General features: G+C 41.3%; 1 protein-coding gene across 1 annotated transcript in view; it reads right to left on the bottom strand.

Annotated features, from left to right (window-relative positions):
* CCDC81 (coiled-coil domain containing 81) overlaps positions 1–17143 on the bottom strand; it is a 113601-nt gene that overhangs the window by 27410 nt on the left and 69048 nt on the right. The window contains exons 9-11 of the mRNA XM_089652767.1: positions 5960–6074; positions 3792–3938; positions 1204–1311 (exon numbers count right to left, since the gene is read on the bottom strand). Of these exons, the coding sequence (XP_089508893.1) occupies positions 1204–1311; positions 3792–3938; positions 5960–6074 (370 nt within the window). The remainder of the gene's footprint in view (positions 1–1203; positions 1312–3791; positions 3939–5959; positions 6075–17143) is intronic.

Genomic DNA, 17143 nt, shown 5'->3' with positions numbered 1-17143 from the left:
CTAAGAAACCAACACTACTGGGAGTTACATAGTTAGTCTGGCTGAAAAAGGACAAAGGTCCATCCAGTTCAACCATTAAAAAAAAAGTTATAATCCTACACCCACAGTTGATCCAGAGGAAGGCAAAAAAACCCCATCAAAGCATGATCCAATTTGCACCTGTAGGGGAAAATATTCCTTCCTGATCCCCCAGGAGGCAATTGGATATTCCCTGGATCAACTTCACCTATAACTGTTAGTATCCAGTTATATTAATCTCTTAATATAGTGTTAATCTCTTTGGCTCTCTGAACTATTAACCTTCGAACTTGACTGTAGGATACAATAGACATTGGGAGAAACCAGTGAGCACTGCAGGTCCAAAGAATGTCAATACTCCTGGAAATGTTGATTTCTTAGCTGAGGATAACTATTGAACCATGCAGGGTTCTGGCAGTGGGGGCAAAGTATGTATTCACACTTACAGATTACACTTGCTTGGGGATTATTTTTTAATGTCAGGATCTCATTCAGCTGATTGCATTAACCTGCATTTCTAATAAGTATACAATGAAAAGGTTACATAGTGAAAATGCTACATATTCCATTTAATTCTCAGTTTATTGACAACTTTTAAAAATTGCAGAAATCTTCTTTATTCAAATACCACTGTGCTTTAATCAATAATCATAATAATAAGAATGATAAGAATAACAGGTGTCAGTAATAAATTCAGTGTGTCAGTGACATCTTATCACTCTTCATTCAGTTTAGCTCGGCCAGTGTCATTATGGGGGCCAGTGGTGTATTTAGGTTTTGTGCTGCCCTAGGCAACACAAAAATTGCCCACCCCCTTGCATAAAGAGCCTGACATTGACCAATAACACCCCTGACCTCCACCCGATCCTTTCACTACCACTGCCCCCCATACACCAGCCACCATCCCCCATGGTGAGAGAGAGAAAGACACTCACCTTTACAGCTCTGGACATCCCCAGGAACGAGAGTTGGGCTCTGCATACACTGTCATGAAACCCGCAGCATCTCTCGGAACACACCAGGTCCCCATTCCGCATGTGTTCCTTCTTCCGTCCCTTCTTCCAAGGGGCAGTGCTACCCCCCCTAAGAAATGCCGCCCAAGGCAAATGCCTTGTTTGCCTTGTGGTAATTACACCCCTGATGAGAGCAGCAATGGTCACACCGACAAACAGAATATGTACTCACATAAAAATCTGTGTTCCTAGCATTGCGTTCATTCCTGATGGCTTCCGCGACCCCCATGTTATACGCTGCGTCTTTTTGACTTTGTTCTCGAATTACATGAGATTTGATCTGTATAGAAAGAAAAAGTAGAAATTTGAAGACCTCAATACAACAAACCTACAAGAGTGAGTAGGCTGCTAGGAATAACTGTGCTCTAGCAATGACATTATGATCAACACTGTACTTTACATTATGTAAATTGGATCTGTGCTTCACTAGTGCGGAAGAGTTCTTCACACTATTTTTCTATCATTACTAAAAACAGATGCTAAAAATGATATTAATTCATTGGGGGTTTGGTTTAGTTAGGTTAGTGGTAGGTGTTCTGCCTCCAGCAGGGAAAATTCAGCCTGCAATATTACATTGGCCACTAGATGGAGTCAGTAAAAAAAATACTGTTTTACAGAAAGTAGAGACTGTTTAGATAAGAGTTACGAGTTAATAAAAATACCCATAATTCTGAGAGAAAGGGATTAGATGCTTCTTGGGAATTCAGATTCCATCTTAGATGGGAGAAAAGGAGCCAGAACACCTGTTGAACTGGAACTTGCATTCTTTTGCATCCCCTAACAGAAGCATCGCTGGTGAGAATCACTTATCGCCATCTATAGCCTAACTATTCTTTGTGTTTTTTGTATGTTCTTACATTGATTGTATGTATTTCTCATCTGTTTTTTCCTAATAGTTTCACCCACCCTGTTCTGTTAATAAAGCTTTATGATTACATTCAGTCTGGCTTACTGCAGAATAGGAGGGTTTAGCTGCATGTTGAGTTACACACAGAGAAACATGTACAGAGGACAGAATTTTAGGATTAGATTTTAGCAGCTGAAGTGCAGGTGGAAGCTAATTATTAAAGTGTTACTAAACCCAGGACCCTGTATTCACTATATCTGGTCTCCCACAGTACACAGAACATGGAATTGTAAATATAAACTGCTAAATACCTTTTCTCATCAGCAGTTAGAGCAGTCTTGTGACTTCTATCAGTGTTCAGCAGAGCATATGTTAAAGCTTGTAGGAGGAGTTTTCTTTCTGTTCTAGGAGGATGCAAAACCCCTGACCTCTGTCTGGGCAGTGCTGATTGGCCCTGTGCTGATCGCATGCACTCCCCCCCAAAAACAAAACCTCTCTAGCAATACACACTAAACTGAGCATGTGCAGAATGGCTACGGTTCAGTCTGGATCAGGGGCTAAGACGTGGACATTTGAACAAGAGGAGGAGCAGAGAAGTCAGGATCAAAAGGCCTTTTTTACACAGTGCACAGGATTAACCCCTTAGGTTCCACAGTGAGTATGTCAAGCATGCTTTACTGCATATACAGACTGATTTTGCTGTTGTGGGTTTAGTAACACTTTAAGGGCACCTTTTAGGGGGTTAGGATTAATGGTAGGGTCAGGGTTAAAACCATTTTTTTTTTGTTTTGGATAGAATGGGGAAGGTTTACACCCTCTGTTAATCTTTTACTGCTGTCTACGTCCACACTGAGGAGGCTCACCCCTCTATATGTACTGGTGACTGTTGACACTGAAATGAAAATGAAACAAAATCCAAAATTTTAGAGCTGTTCCCAGAACAAGAGATAAAAGGAAATCTTCTAATGGGGACACATTTTGGGAGAGTTCCTCAAATTTTCTGTTGCACCTCAGGGGCAGGAAGCAAAGGGAAATTTCCATAACAGTACAGAGACAGTGAAAAAATAACCTGACAGGTGTTTAAGCCCTTCCCTACTCTATCTAACACCAAAAAAATAGTTTTGGTTATGCATGCACTTTAAGCATTAAAAGCCAGAAAAAGTGTTAGGCCTGATGGGTTAAAGTGTATCTAAACCCCCACAAATGTAGTATACTACAGCTTACCAGTCCTTAGATGTGGTGGCTGCAGTGATCTTTTTCCAGTTTATTCAAATTTACTTTTTACTTTTCACCTGTCCCTGGCCACGCTCACTTCTCCATTGTGGAGGCAGCCATGGTTGTCATCCAGGCAGAACTACAAACCTATCTGCCTTTGTTCATCTCCATTACATTGGTGTGTGGGGTGGGGGGAGTGTGGAGATGAGTAGTTTACAGAAGAAAGATACATTTGATTTTGCTTTACTTCCAGAATATCTTACAAGGACATGGTCACTGCATGTCTGGCCAGATCAACAGGTATTTTCTATACTTGCTGATAATGTTCTGAGCCCTGCCCCCCCCCCCCCCCCCCCCACCAAAAAAAACAGCAAACCTATCCTACATCTTGTTTTTAGCACAGTAGAGAGAATCATAATGACTGCCGTGCAGGGGCGGACTGACCATTTGGGAACTCGGGCAATGCCCGAGGGCCCTGGGTCAGTAGGGGGCCCCATGAGATGCCCCTGGTACCTTTTCATAGGCTTTTTTGGGTGTGGTTTGATTGTGGGCGAGGACACAGGGGCCCCATGATCCCCTATTGCCCGGGGGCCCCATGAGTTGTCAGTCCGCCCCTGCTGCCGTGGAATTGTTCTTCCTTCACTTTCTATCATAAAGACCAACAGGCCAGATCTGACATATGTTATTGTAGGCAATACCTGAGACTTTAGGATGGCTTCTTGGTCTTTCATGTGCTGGTATTGCTGTAATATTCTCTCCTCCTCCTTATCTTTCAGTTTTCTCTCCTCTGTGAAGTACACCGGGATATTTTTCTGGGCCCGCTGTAGACACAGGTAGCACAGTTCCTATTAAAAAAGAGACAACGGAAAGACTGCTGTGAACTCCATGCAGCTCTATAGCAAATAACACTGTCCACATTTCACATTTACATATTTTTGTTTATGACTCCAGCCAAATAAATGCAACAAGCTTGGTTTACAAAGATGGATGAGTTATTATACCATCACTACTTACATAGTTGGTAAGATTGACTAATGACACTGTTTCATCCAGTTCAACATGTGTATGTGTGTTTATGTCTGTAAGGAAATATGTCTTATTACCTGGCATTTATTTTGTATAATGCCTCCATTTCTAGACATTTAGTCTCGGTTTTGTAACTTCTCTCTTCTTTTCTTAGACTAGTTTCACTTCTGTAAACGGAACTACCTTATATGATATCCCTCAACTATTTGCAGTTTCTGTTCTTCACGTAACTATATTGATAAGAATGGAATGTTTCATTGGTCATTCTGAGACTAAGCAAAGCCTTTTGAGTTCTGTATAACCGTTCTTGTCATGCATTAAACTTTCAGAGATTTAGCTTGCACACTTCGGTGTCCAGAGCTTTATTTCTCCCAGGCCTGAGGGTGAAAATAACGAGGACCGGGGCTACAGACATAGGTTAAATCCTTGCAATGTCGATGCCAATTTCTAATCCCTGTACATTATGTTTGCTGAGAAGAACATCTAAAAATGTTCTGAATTTATCTACACTCCCTGCTGACAACACCAACTGTGGAAGGGAGTTCCACATCTTTACTACTTTAAAAGTAAAGAACCCCTTACACAGTTTAAGATTGAATGGCTTCTCGTCCAACTTCATTGTGTGGCCATGTGTCTTCTTTAAATACCTAAGATTAAATCATTTTCTCCCAATGGTACATCAGCAGTTAGAGCAGTCTTGTGACTTCTATCAGTGTCCAGCAGAGCACTGGTTAAGTAGTTACATTGGTCCAATGTAACTATGCATATACCATACCTTCCCCTGGAATGTGGAAAACAATAAAGTACACACCGCTACTCAAGAGACCTCTGCTTGCTTCTGGGCCCTGTGCTGAATGGCTGGCCTGCTGCAATTTGAACATAGGTCTTCCATTTGGTGTGGGCACCATTCAGACATTGAAACAAGTTGGAGAGCATGACCACCCTGCCTCTCCACCTTGTTCAATCAGAGAACACTTTGCATTCATCCAGAAAAGGCAAAGCATTCTCAGAATGGCACCTGTGGCGAGCGGCCGACCTCCTGTGCTCAGAATGTAGCAGGGGAGCATGAGATCTAGAAGCAAGTGGAGATCACTGGGGTAGCGGTTTCTACTTCAGTGATTTCCAGCTTCCAGGGGGTCAGCCAGGTATGGTATATGCATAGTTACATTGGTCTAAGCTGGACCAATGTAACTGTGTATAAAATATCCATATCTGGATTTCTTTTAAAGTGAACTCAGCATTAAATATATTTGAAATAAGTGCATGAATGCTAAGTAATGTGCATGAGTAACACCCTTCACAAAGATCACAGTACTCCACCTGATAATGCCTCCATCTGCAGAATCAGAAGGATTTTTGTTCATGCATAATCCAGGATCTGAGACTTGTTCCTGGACTGGAAGGCTGGTTTAGAGGTGACACACTTACTTAAATCCTGGTGTCTGTGTAGCACATGGTTTGCAACAAGGTTATAATGATAGTAAAATGTCTTTAGAGGGCAGTAGAATGTGCAAACATGATCTGGCTGCCTTTAATGTACCGGTAAATGACATTCAGAGTGGTCCATAAAGAATCAAATTTATGTGAATTTAAGGAGAAGGGGTAGGGGATTGGACAGAGGATGCTACCAGCTTATCTGGTAAAAGAATAAAGACTGCAGAATTTTTATTATATCGTAACTTGTCCCATCACTAGTTCTCCCCAACAGTGGACATCTGGTGGCATTTGCAGATACCCACAGGCTTGATTAACTGGTAGACTGCCAGACTGCAGATAAAGAGATTACCACTAAGATAAGACATTATTGTGGTAGCAGGTTCATGCAGGCTAAAGACAGTACCTGCCCTGCACGACAGTGATCCAGGCAGGCAGGAGAAGTTGTTGTCCTCAGGATATTCATCTGGTTCACTTCAGGATCAGGTCTTGAGAAGTTCATAGTGAGTGAAGATCCTAATCTGCAATAGGAAGAAATAGGAGTGTAGTTAAACTCCTCTGTGTCCTGTTTAAAATCTTTGAAGTGGTTATACAGTCAAATCATTTTTCACGGCACCCACTTCCTTCTATTCAGTAATGATAACAGAGCTTCCAGCCACCAATCATTTATAAGCATCATCTGGAAGTTCTGCTCAAGTCACAGATGCAAGGAGAAGAGCCTACACCTCTGAGCTGAGTGTGCATGCTATCAGTTTGAGAGTCAGGGGTAAGAGATCACCTGACATCTGACAATTGCTGCCCCGTCAACCACACTTCCCCACAAAGGCTTTCAAAGAGGCGACTGGTAGACATTTCTGATGCCCACTGAGTGTCCACCACAAACACAGGACCCAAAACAAATGCATTCAGATTCAGGTGACTGATTTAAAACACATGTGTTTAGGGAAGATCTGGTATGCAGTCCAGAATATCAAAATGTAGGTAACCTGAAGTCTGCATGCTCACTCATCAACATTCATTGAAGTACCAGGCCTCCTGGAAGAGGAATGAATGCCAGGCCAGGCCAGATATGGTAATGATGTCATAAGGTTTTGATTGCTTTGATTGAGTGATTGATTGATTGATTGATTGATAATATGTTCTAATCAGGTTATTGGGCATTTACCTACATACAGTTGTGTTCAAAATAATAGCAGTGTGTTGAAAAAGTGAATAAAGCTCAAAATCCTTCTAATAGCTTTTATTTCCATCCACACAAATGCATTGGGAACACTACACATTCTATTCCAAATCAAAACATGAAGAAAAATATATCAAATTTGTGTTGTTCCTCTAAAAAAAATTGAAGTGAATATTAGACTGTTCAAAAAAATAGCAGTGTTTGCATTCTTCTTTACAAACTCAAACATTCACTTTATAAACTGAAAAATGTTTGAAGATTTTGCTTTCTTTTGAATCACTTAATGAATATTTTGTTGTATAAGCTCTGTTTCTGAGAACTGCTGTACATCTGTGTTGCATGGAGTCACCCAACGTCTGGCACCTGTGAACAGGTATTCCAGCCCAGGATGATTGGACTACAGTTGCAAGAAAAAGTATGTGAACCCCTTGGGATTACGTGGAGTTTTGCATGAATTGGGCATAAAATGTGCTCTGAACGTCATCTAAGTCACAACAATAGAAGAACACAGTCTGCTGAACATAATACTACACAAACATTAGATGTTGCCATGGTTTAATTGCACATAACATGTAAACATTCACAGTGCAGGGAGGAAAAAGTATGTGAACCTTTGGACTTAATAACTGGTTGACCCTCCTTTGGCAGCAATAACCTCAACCAAACGTTTCCTGTAGTTGCAGATCAGACCTGCACAACGATCTGGAGTAATTTTGGACCACTCCTCTTCACAAAACTGTTTCAGTGTAGCAATATTATTGGGATGTCTGGTGTGAATCGCTCTCTTAAGTTCATGCCACAGCATTTCAATCGGGTTGAGGTCAGGACTCTGACTGGGCCACTCCAGAAGGCGTATTCTGTACTGTTGCAGCCATTGTTTTGTTGAATTACTTGTATGCTTTGGGTCATTGTCCTGTGGCATCACCCATCCTCTGCGGTGCTTCAGTTGGCAGACAGATGGTCGTACGTTTTCCTGCAAAATGTCTTGATAAACTCTGGAATTCATTTTCCCATCAATGACAACAATCCGTCCAGGCCCTGAGGCAGCAAAGCAGCCCCAAACCATGATGCTCCCTCCGCCATGTTTTACAGTGGGGATGAGGTTTTGATGTTGGTGTGCTGTGCCTTTTTTTCTCCACACATAGTGTTGTGTGTTCTTCCCAAACAACTCAATCTTGGTTTCATCTGTCCACAGTATATTCTGCCAGTAGTGCTGTGGAACATCCAGGTGCTCTTTTGCAAACTTCAAACGTGCTGCAATATTCTTTTTGGACAGCAATGGCTTCCTCCGTGGTGTCCTCCCATGTACTCCATTCTTGTTTAATGTTTTCCTTATTGTAGATGTGTCAACAAAAATGTTAGCATGTGCCAGAGATTTCTGTAGGTCTTTAGCTGACACTCTGGGATTCTTCTTTACCTCATGCAGCATTCTGCGCTGTGCTTTTGCAGTCATTTTTACAGGACAACCACGCCTAGGGAGAGTAGCAACAGTGCTAAACTTTCTCCATTTGTAGACAGTCTGTCTAAACGTGGACACATGAACATCAAGGCTTTTGGAGATACTTTTGTAACCCTTTCCAGCTTCATGCAAGTCAACAATTCTTGATCATAGGTCTTCTGAGAGCTCTTTTCTGCGAGGCATGGTTCACATCAGACAGTGCTTCTTGAAACCAGTAAACCCAAAACAGGTGTGTGTTTTTTAAGGGCAGGACAGCTGTCAGCAACACATCCAATATCATCACACTGATTGGAGTCAAGGTTGGCTCACTCCTGGCTCCAATTAGCTCTGGGAGAAGTCATTAAGCTAGGGCCTCACATACTTTTTCCTCCCTGCACTGTGAATGTTTACATGTTATGTGCAATTAAACCATGGCAACATCTAATGTTTGTGTAGTATTATGTTCAGCAGACTGTGTTCTTCTATTGTTGTGACTTAGATGACGTTCAAAGCACATTTTATGCCCAATTCATGCAAAACTCCACGTAATCCCAAGGGGTTCACATACTTTTTCTTGCAACTGTACATTCCACAGTTCTTCTCTATTTCTTGGTTTTGCCTCAGAAACTGCATTTTTGATGTCACCCCACAAGTTTTCTATTGGATTAAGATCCGGGGATTGGGCTGGCCACTCCATAACGTCAATCTTGTTGGTCTGGAACCAAGATGTTGCACGTTTACTGGTGTGTTTGGGGTCGTTGTCTTGTTGGAACACCCATTTCAAGGGCATTTCCTCTTCAGCATAAGGCAGCATGACCTCTTCAAGTATTCTGATGTATTCAAACTGATCCATGATCCCTGGTATGCGATACATTGGCCCAACACCGTAGTATGAGAAACATTCCCATATCATGATGCTTGCACCACCATGCTTCACTGTCTTCACAGTGTACTGTGGCTTGAATTCAGTGTTTGGGGGTCGTCTGACAAACTGTCTCCAGCCACTAGACCCAAAAAGAACAATCTTACTTTCATCAGTCCACAAAATGTTGCACCATTTCTCTTTAGGCCAGTCAATGTGCTCTTTGGCAAATTGTAACCTCTTCAGCACGTCTTTTTTTCAACAGTGGGACTTTGCGGGGGCTTCTTGCAGATAGCTTGGCTTCACATAGGCGTCTTCTAATTGTAACAGTACTCACAGGGAACTTTAGACCTTCTTTGATCTTCCTGGAGCTGATTGTTGGCTGAGTCCGCGCCATTTTGGCTATTCTTCTATCCATTTGAATGGTATTTTTTTGCTTTCTTCCACGTCTGTCAGGTTTTGGTTGCCATTTTAAAGCATTTGCGATCATTTTAGCTGAGCAGTCTATCATTTTCTGCACTTCTTTATATGTTTTCCCCTCTCCAATCAACTTTTTAATCAAGGTATGCTATTCTTCTGAACACTGTCTGGAACGACCCATTTTCCTCAGAATTTCAGAGAGAAATGCACTGTAACCAGCATGTACAACATTTGCTGCCTTCCTTCCTTAAATAAGAGCAATAATTGTCACCTGTTTTTCAAAGAATGAATGACCTCACTAATAGAACTCCACACTGCTATTATTTTGAACATGCCCCTTTCAATTAGTGATTCAATTACACAGAATCAGCAGCATGCATGTCATGACTGTTGGGTCTGTTGGATTTCTATTACTCTACTACACCTACTAATAAATTATTTTCCATGTAGAAATATCATTTCTACCAAAAATAGTGATTGATCAGGTTAGTGATGTCTGACTGCTATTATTTTGAACACAACTGTATGTCAATCTCTACGTATGCCTGCTGCCAACCTTCTGTAGGTGGATGTTATCAGTTTCGATCATACATACAAAGCATACATGGTACCTTGTTTCAGAACTACAGCAAGTGGTAGCAATAGGGCTCAATCAGGTGTGCTGTGTGCACATGACAACATTCACATAGGAGGAAAGAGAGCAGACAGATGAACTTGTAAGTCTACTCTCTTTCCAATCACAAGCTTGGGCAGAAGGTGATCTAAATGTATTGCTAGGCTGCTTTATCTAGCAGAGCTGTATGATTCTCAGGACTTAATAATCAGAAATACAAATGATTTGGAAGCAGTTGACTGCTCTCATATATGTATTACAATTGTTTATTTAGATTTTTTTTTTTTTGAAGCTCAGCTTTCGCCTTCAGTACACAAAGTATCTGACTTGCCAATACCTTTTCCCAATTGAAGTTATTAATTTTTTTGCATAGTTACATTGGTCCAATGTAATTTATGCATATGCTATACCAGCGGGATCCCTGTGGAAAAAGAGAAAAACTGTAGTAGCATCAACTTACAGTGATCGCCACTAACTCCTGATTCCTGTGTCAAATGGCTGCCCTGCTGCATAGTATACATAGGAGGTGCCATTCACAGAATGCCTTGTACTTTTCTCAATCAATGCAAAGCGTTCACTGATTGGACTAGTGATTGCCCTGCCATTCCACCTCATCCAATCATTGAACACCTTGCATTCATTGAGAAAAATGTAAGGCATTCTTTGAATGGCACTTGTACCGAGCAAGTGGCCCCGTGCGGTCGTTATGCAGCAGAGGAGCTGATCAGCAGAGGACCCAGAAGATTGTGACAATCACTGTAGTAACAGCAGGTACAGTAGTACAGGGGTTATCAGCTTTCACAGGGATTCACAGGTATGATATATGCATACTTACATTGATCCAAGCTGCACCAATGTATTTCTGCAAAAAAGCCCATACCTGGAATTCAGTTTTAAAGTGGTAATAAACACACGCTGTTTAATTTACATTATCTCTTCTCTTTCTGTATGTGGATGATGGCACAGTAACTATTTAAATAAAAAAAAAATCGAAGTACCTTTTTCCTAATTGATATACAGCTGTCATATGAACCAACTCTTTTTGCAGGGAAACATAAGCAGGAGGAGCTTCTAGTCCTCTGCTGCTGGTCACATGTTCAAAATTAAAAAAAAAACAAACAAAAACTTTGGGACAGGAGAACAAAAATAAATAATTCATATCAATAAACTGTTTTAAATCATCATACAAATATATATTTGAAATCAAATCTTTATTTTTCGGAAATAACATGGTGCGGGTGGATTTCTGCCAGCCACAGGCTGTGTCATGCCCCTCCAGCCTGTGTTTTAGAATCACAGAGAGGTGAAGCCTCCATCAATCAAGATGTAATATCTCACCCCATTTAGTGGGCATGGAGGAGGAGGGAGGGAGGGAGCTTTCATTTACCACTGTGTATCAATGTAGTCACATGGGCTGCTCAGATGTGATAGAGAGGAAATGCTCAGCATAGAAACTCACTGAAAACCGAGCATGTGCAGTAGCTACCAAAACTGGAGGAGATAGAGAACAGCAGGATCAACCAGGTTTTTTGCAGAATACAGAAAATGAATCCCATAGTAACTGAGTGAGTAGGAAACAGCATGTAATATAGCATTTATTGGTAGTTTTATTATGATGTGAGTTTAGGCTCTATTCACACTTGTGTGACTCCAAATTCATATGATTTAAAGTGTGACTTTGATCTGACTGTACACTCTCTGGCACTAGGTTACATCAAAGTCCCATCAAGGTAGTGCAGAACCTTTTCAACGTTGCACAGATCCGAATGGGTGCCATGGAAAACAATGGGCTGTGCCTTTATGTGTCCAAAGCCGCATTACAAGCCACACAAGTGTGCACAGTAAATGGAACCTTAGTGACACTTTAAGTAATGATACTCAACATCTTTCAGAGCATCAAAGCTAAAGGACATCTGCTTGCTTGTGAGATCCCAGATACAAATGATGCATAATAAACAATATCTGAGAGGCTGAAGTCTGGCGTGTGGCCTTGAAAGACTCAGTTTCCATTTCACCAGGTAAGAAAACCCTATCAGTCTGCCCCCCCTTCCCCCTTCACTTGCCGTCTCTGTTTCCACTTTTCAACATCTCACTGACAACCGATACTTTTGAATAAAACTCAGATAATCCTCTGAATCATTTAAAACCATTAAGAGAACATTTTGTCAGCAGGAATTAATAGTTTATAAGTCATTCAAGAATACGGAATAGAGAGCTGTTCTTGGAAATATGAACTGCTCGTGTGGTCAAGATGTGGGATTATAGAAAAGGCTGGTAAAAAGACATTGTTCACTGCAGTCTTCACAACTTGCGCATGTATAAAACTGAGACCTCTGTTTTTATTAAAGTGTTAGTAACAGTTATTAAAGCCCAACTCTAGACAAAACTATTTTTTGTTTTGCATAGAGTGAGGTGGGGTATTAACTGCTGTCAGGTTTTTTTTATGCTGTTTCCCCATTGGAATGATTTCCGTTCACTTTATATCTCCCTATAATGGAACAGTAAGTAAGAGAAAACAGAAATAGCTTTAATACACATTTTTTAGTATAAAAGAGAAGAGTTACAGCCTCTGTTACCTTGTTGTCTGTATACAAAGTCCAAAAAGAGTGCCAGATCAATGAGCTGAGAGTCCAAAAAAGGTTTAGTGTTGATTTTTGATCAGTAAGACAATGAAAAACAGCCAACACTCCCCGGGGGAGTATAAAGGTTTCCCCTTCTTCAAGGCTACACAACACTTTTCGGAGGAGTATAAAGGTTTCCCCTTCTTCAAGGCTACACAACACTTTCCGGAGGAGTATAAAGGTTTCCCCTTCTTTAAGACTACAAAACAAATACCTTTGAACTCCCAAAACAGACTGGCTATTTTACAGTTTCTTGCTCAACGTGCTCCAACAATAAACGTTTTTGGACTCTTAGGTCATTGGTCTGGCACTCCTTTAGTAAACTTTGTATACACTCACCGGCCACTTTATTAGGTACACCTTGCTAGTATCGGGTTGCACCCCCTTTTGCCTTCAGAACTGCCTTAATTCTTTGTGGCATTGATTCAACAAGGTGTTGATGATGTGTAGGTGATATCATTCCTCAGAGATTTTGGTCCATATTGACTTGATAGCATCACGCAGTTGCTGCAGATTTGTCGGCTGCACATCCATGGTGCAAACCTCACGTTCCACCACATCCCAAAGGTGCTCTATTAGATTGGGATCTGGTGACTGTGGAGGCCATTGGAGTACAGTGAACTCATTTTCATGTTCAAGAATCCAGTTTGGGATTATTTGAGACATGGTGCATTATCCTGCTGGAAGTAGCCATCAGAAGATGGGGACACTGGAGTCATAAAGGGATGGACATGGTCATCAGCAATACTCAGGTAGGCCGTGGCATTCAAACGATGCTCAATTGGTACTAAGGGGCCAAAGTGTGCTAAGAAAATATCCCCCACACCATTACACCACCACTACCAGCCTGAACCATTGATACAAGGCAGGGTGGATCCATACTTTCATGTTGTTTATGCCAAATTCTGACCCTACCATCTGAATGTCGCAGCTGAAATAGAGACTCCTCAGACCAGGCAACATTGTTCCAATCTTCTATTGTGCAATTTTTGCAAGGCTGTGCAAATTGTAGCCTCCATTTCCTGTTCTTAGCTGAAAGGAGGGGCACCCAGTGTGGTCTTCTGCTGCTGTAGCCCATCTGCTTCAAGGCTCAACGTGTTTTGCATTCAGAGATGGTATTCTGCATATCTTGGTTGTAATGAGTGATTTTTTTAGCTACTGTTGCCTTTCTATCATCTTGAACCTGTCTGCCCATTCTCCTCTGACATCCACAAGACATTTTTGTCCACACAACTGCCGCTCACTGGATATTTTCTCTTTTTCGCACTAAACTCTAGAGATGGTTGAGCGTGAAAATCCCAGTAGATCAGCAGTTTTTCAAATACTCAAACCAGCCAGTCTGGCACCGACAACCGTGCTACTTTCAAAGTCACTTAGACCCTCTTGCTTCCCCATTCTGATGCTTGGTTTGAACTTCTGCAAGACATCTTCACCACATCTAGATGCCTAAATGCATTGACTTGCTGCCATTTGATTGATTAGCAATTTGTGTTACCAAGCAATTGAACAGGTCTACCTAATAAAGAGGCCAGTGAGTGTATGTAGCTTCCAAACCTGAGGTCCGCCTTTTATAGAGGCAGCCGGCTTGTGTTTAAGGGCAGCCTTAGCAGATCCACTGCACCCCATATGTATTTATTTAATATCCATCTGTACTATCACCCAAGGTGTACGACAAGGTTGTATTCTATCCCCTTTTCTTTTCAATCTGTATGCAGATGTCATCGTCAGGAAACTAGATCTAGAAGAATCTGAAATTGGGGTGAAGATCGGTGGTAGGAATATTAATAACCTTCGATATGCTGATGATACAACTTTACTGGCAGAAACAGAAGAGGACCTGAAACACCTGATAGCAAAAACACAGGAGGAGAGTGCAAAAATGGGACTTCGTCTTAAGATCAAAAAAACAAAGATCATGACAACATCTAAAACTCGAACAACCAAAGTATACATTGATGAAGAGGAAATAGAATGTGTTAAGGATTTCTGTTTTCTAGGATCTATGATAAACCCAACAGGAGATTGTGCTCCTGAAATTAAAAAACGGATCGCATTAGGTCGAAATGCCATGCTAAGTATGCAAAAATTGTGGGAAAGTAAGGATATCAGCCTCATTACCAAATGCAAGCTGGTAAACAGGATAGTTTTCCCTATAGCAACATACGGGTGTGAAAACTGGATTGTGAAAACAGCTGATAGAAAGAAGATTGATGCATTCAAAGTATGGTGCTGGAGAAGGCTATTAAGGATACCCTGGATAGCAAAGATTACCAACAGAGAGGTTTTAGAACAAGTTAAACCAGGAATAACTTTAGAAGGAAAGATAGTCAAATTACAGCTGACTTATTTTGGGCATGTGATGCGATCTGATTCCTTAGAGAAGGCAACATTACTTGGTATGGTCAGTGGGAGGAGAAAAATAGGAAGGCCGAAAACACGCTGGTTGGATGCTATAAAATTGAACACTGGCCTAAGCATGTATCAGCTAATAAGAAAGGCGCAAGACCGGAAAGTGTGGAGAGTGACGGCCCATGCAATCGCCAAGAGTCGGACACGACTGAATGGATAGAGAGAGACTATCGCCCATGCCATCCACGAATGCTAATTCACCCTGCACTGCTATATGGTAAATGTCTGTGAGCAATATCCATCTGTACTATCGCCCATGCCATGTATGAATGCTGGTAAATGTCTGCGAGCAATATCCATCTGTACTATCGCCCATGCCATGTATGAATGCTAATTCAACCTGCACTGCTATATGGTAATCTATACTGCTTTTAAAATCCACCTCTAATTGAAGCTAAATCATAACTCTCAATGTTCTTTTTGGTCATTCTTACTGCTTCCAAAATCTTTAACTCAGGCCCATATTACTGTGGTGTTCATTTTACTCTTACTGTCTAACCAAAATTTATGAGCTGATCCTAATCTTTACAACTCTGCCCTCCTGCTCTCTTGTTGTCTCTTGTAGTCCTCCTTTGATGAAGTTTGCCCTGCTAGCCATATGTCTCTGCTATGCATTCCTAATTAATTAATTGGCAATACCCCACCCAACTCAATATAAATGTAGGCCTTCCTTAGGGGAGGCACAGCCAGGGGTAGCATTGGCAACTATCTTCTTGGCTAAAGTATTCATCTTGGATTAAGTATTGAGCATTGCACTTCGGCTCTGCACTTCAGCAAATTCACAAAGCGAGAAGCAAACAACTTCAGATACTAAACAGACTACAGGTGACCTGTTTCCCCATCTTTTAGCTCTTATCCAGTCTGCTTCTTCATCTCACCACTCTAACATGCACTCCCTACTCCTCCTTCTCACAGTTGTATCCTCTCTCTTCAAACTCTCTCTCCTTCATCCCTCTTCTCCACCCCACAGCTTATATATATCACCCTCACTCCTGTCTTCACCTTACTACTGTACTCATCAACTCCTGCTAATTATGAACCCACATACAGTTGTGTTCAAAATAATAGCAGTCAGACATCACTAACCTGATCAATCACTGTTTTTGGTAGAAATTATATTTCTACATGGCAAATAATTTACTAGCAGGTGTAGTAGAGTAATAGAAATTCAACAGACCCAACACTCATGACATGCATGCTGCTGATTCTGTGTAATTGAATCACTAATTGAAAGGGGCATGTTCAAAATAATAGCAGTGTGGAGTTCTATTAGTGAGGTCATTCATTCTTTGAAAAACCAGTGGCAATTATTGCCCTTATTTAAGGAAGGAAGGCAGCAAATGTTGTACATGCTGGTTAGAGTGCATTTCTCTCTGAAATTCTGAGGAAAATGGGTCGTTCCAGACACTGTTCAGAAGAACAGCGTACCTTGATTAAAAATTTGATTGGAGAGGGGAAAACATATAAAGAAGTTCAGAAAATGATAGGCTGCTCAGCTAAAATGATCGCAAATGCTTTAAAATGGCAACCAAAACCTGAAAGACGTGAAAGAAAGGGAAAAACTACCATTTGAATGGATAGAAGAATAGCCAAAATGGCAAGGACTCAGCCAACAATCAGCTCCAGGAAGATCAGAGAAGGTGTAAAGTTACCTGTGAGTACTGTTACAATTAGAAGACGCCTATGTGAAGCCAAGCTATCTGCAAGAAGCCCCCCCAAAGTCCCACTGTTGAAAAAAAGACAAGCTGAAAAGGTTACAATTTGCCAAAGAGCACATTGACTGGCCTAAAGAGAAATGGCGCAAGATTTTGTGGACTGATGAAAGTAAGATTGTTCTTTTTGGGTCTAGTGGCCGGAGACAGTTTGTCAGACGACCCCCAAACACTGAATTCAAGCTACAGTACACTGTGAAGACAGTGAAGCATGGTGGTGCAAGCATCATGATATGGGGATGTTTCTCATACTACGGTGTTGGGCCTATTTATCGCATACCAGGGATCATGGATCAGTTTGAATACATCAGAATACTTGAAGAGTTCATGCTGCC

This window comes from Staurois parvus, unplaced genomic scaffold, assembly GCF_062004578.1.
Source record: "Staurois parvus isolate SC_StPar_1 unplaced genomic scaffold, SC_StPar_1.0 ptg000693l, whole genome shotgun sequence".
Lineage (NCBI taxonomy): Eukaryota > Metazoa > Chordata > Amphibia > Anura > Ranidae > Staurois > Staurois parvus.
The sequence above is the reverse complement of the archived record's forward strand: the minus strand, read 5'-3'. Positions and strand labels throughout refer to the sequence as shown.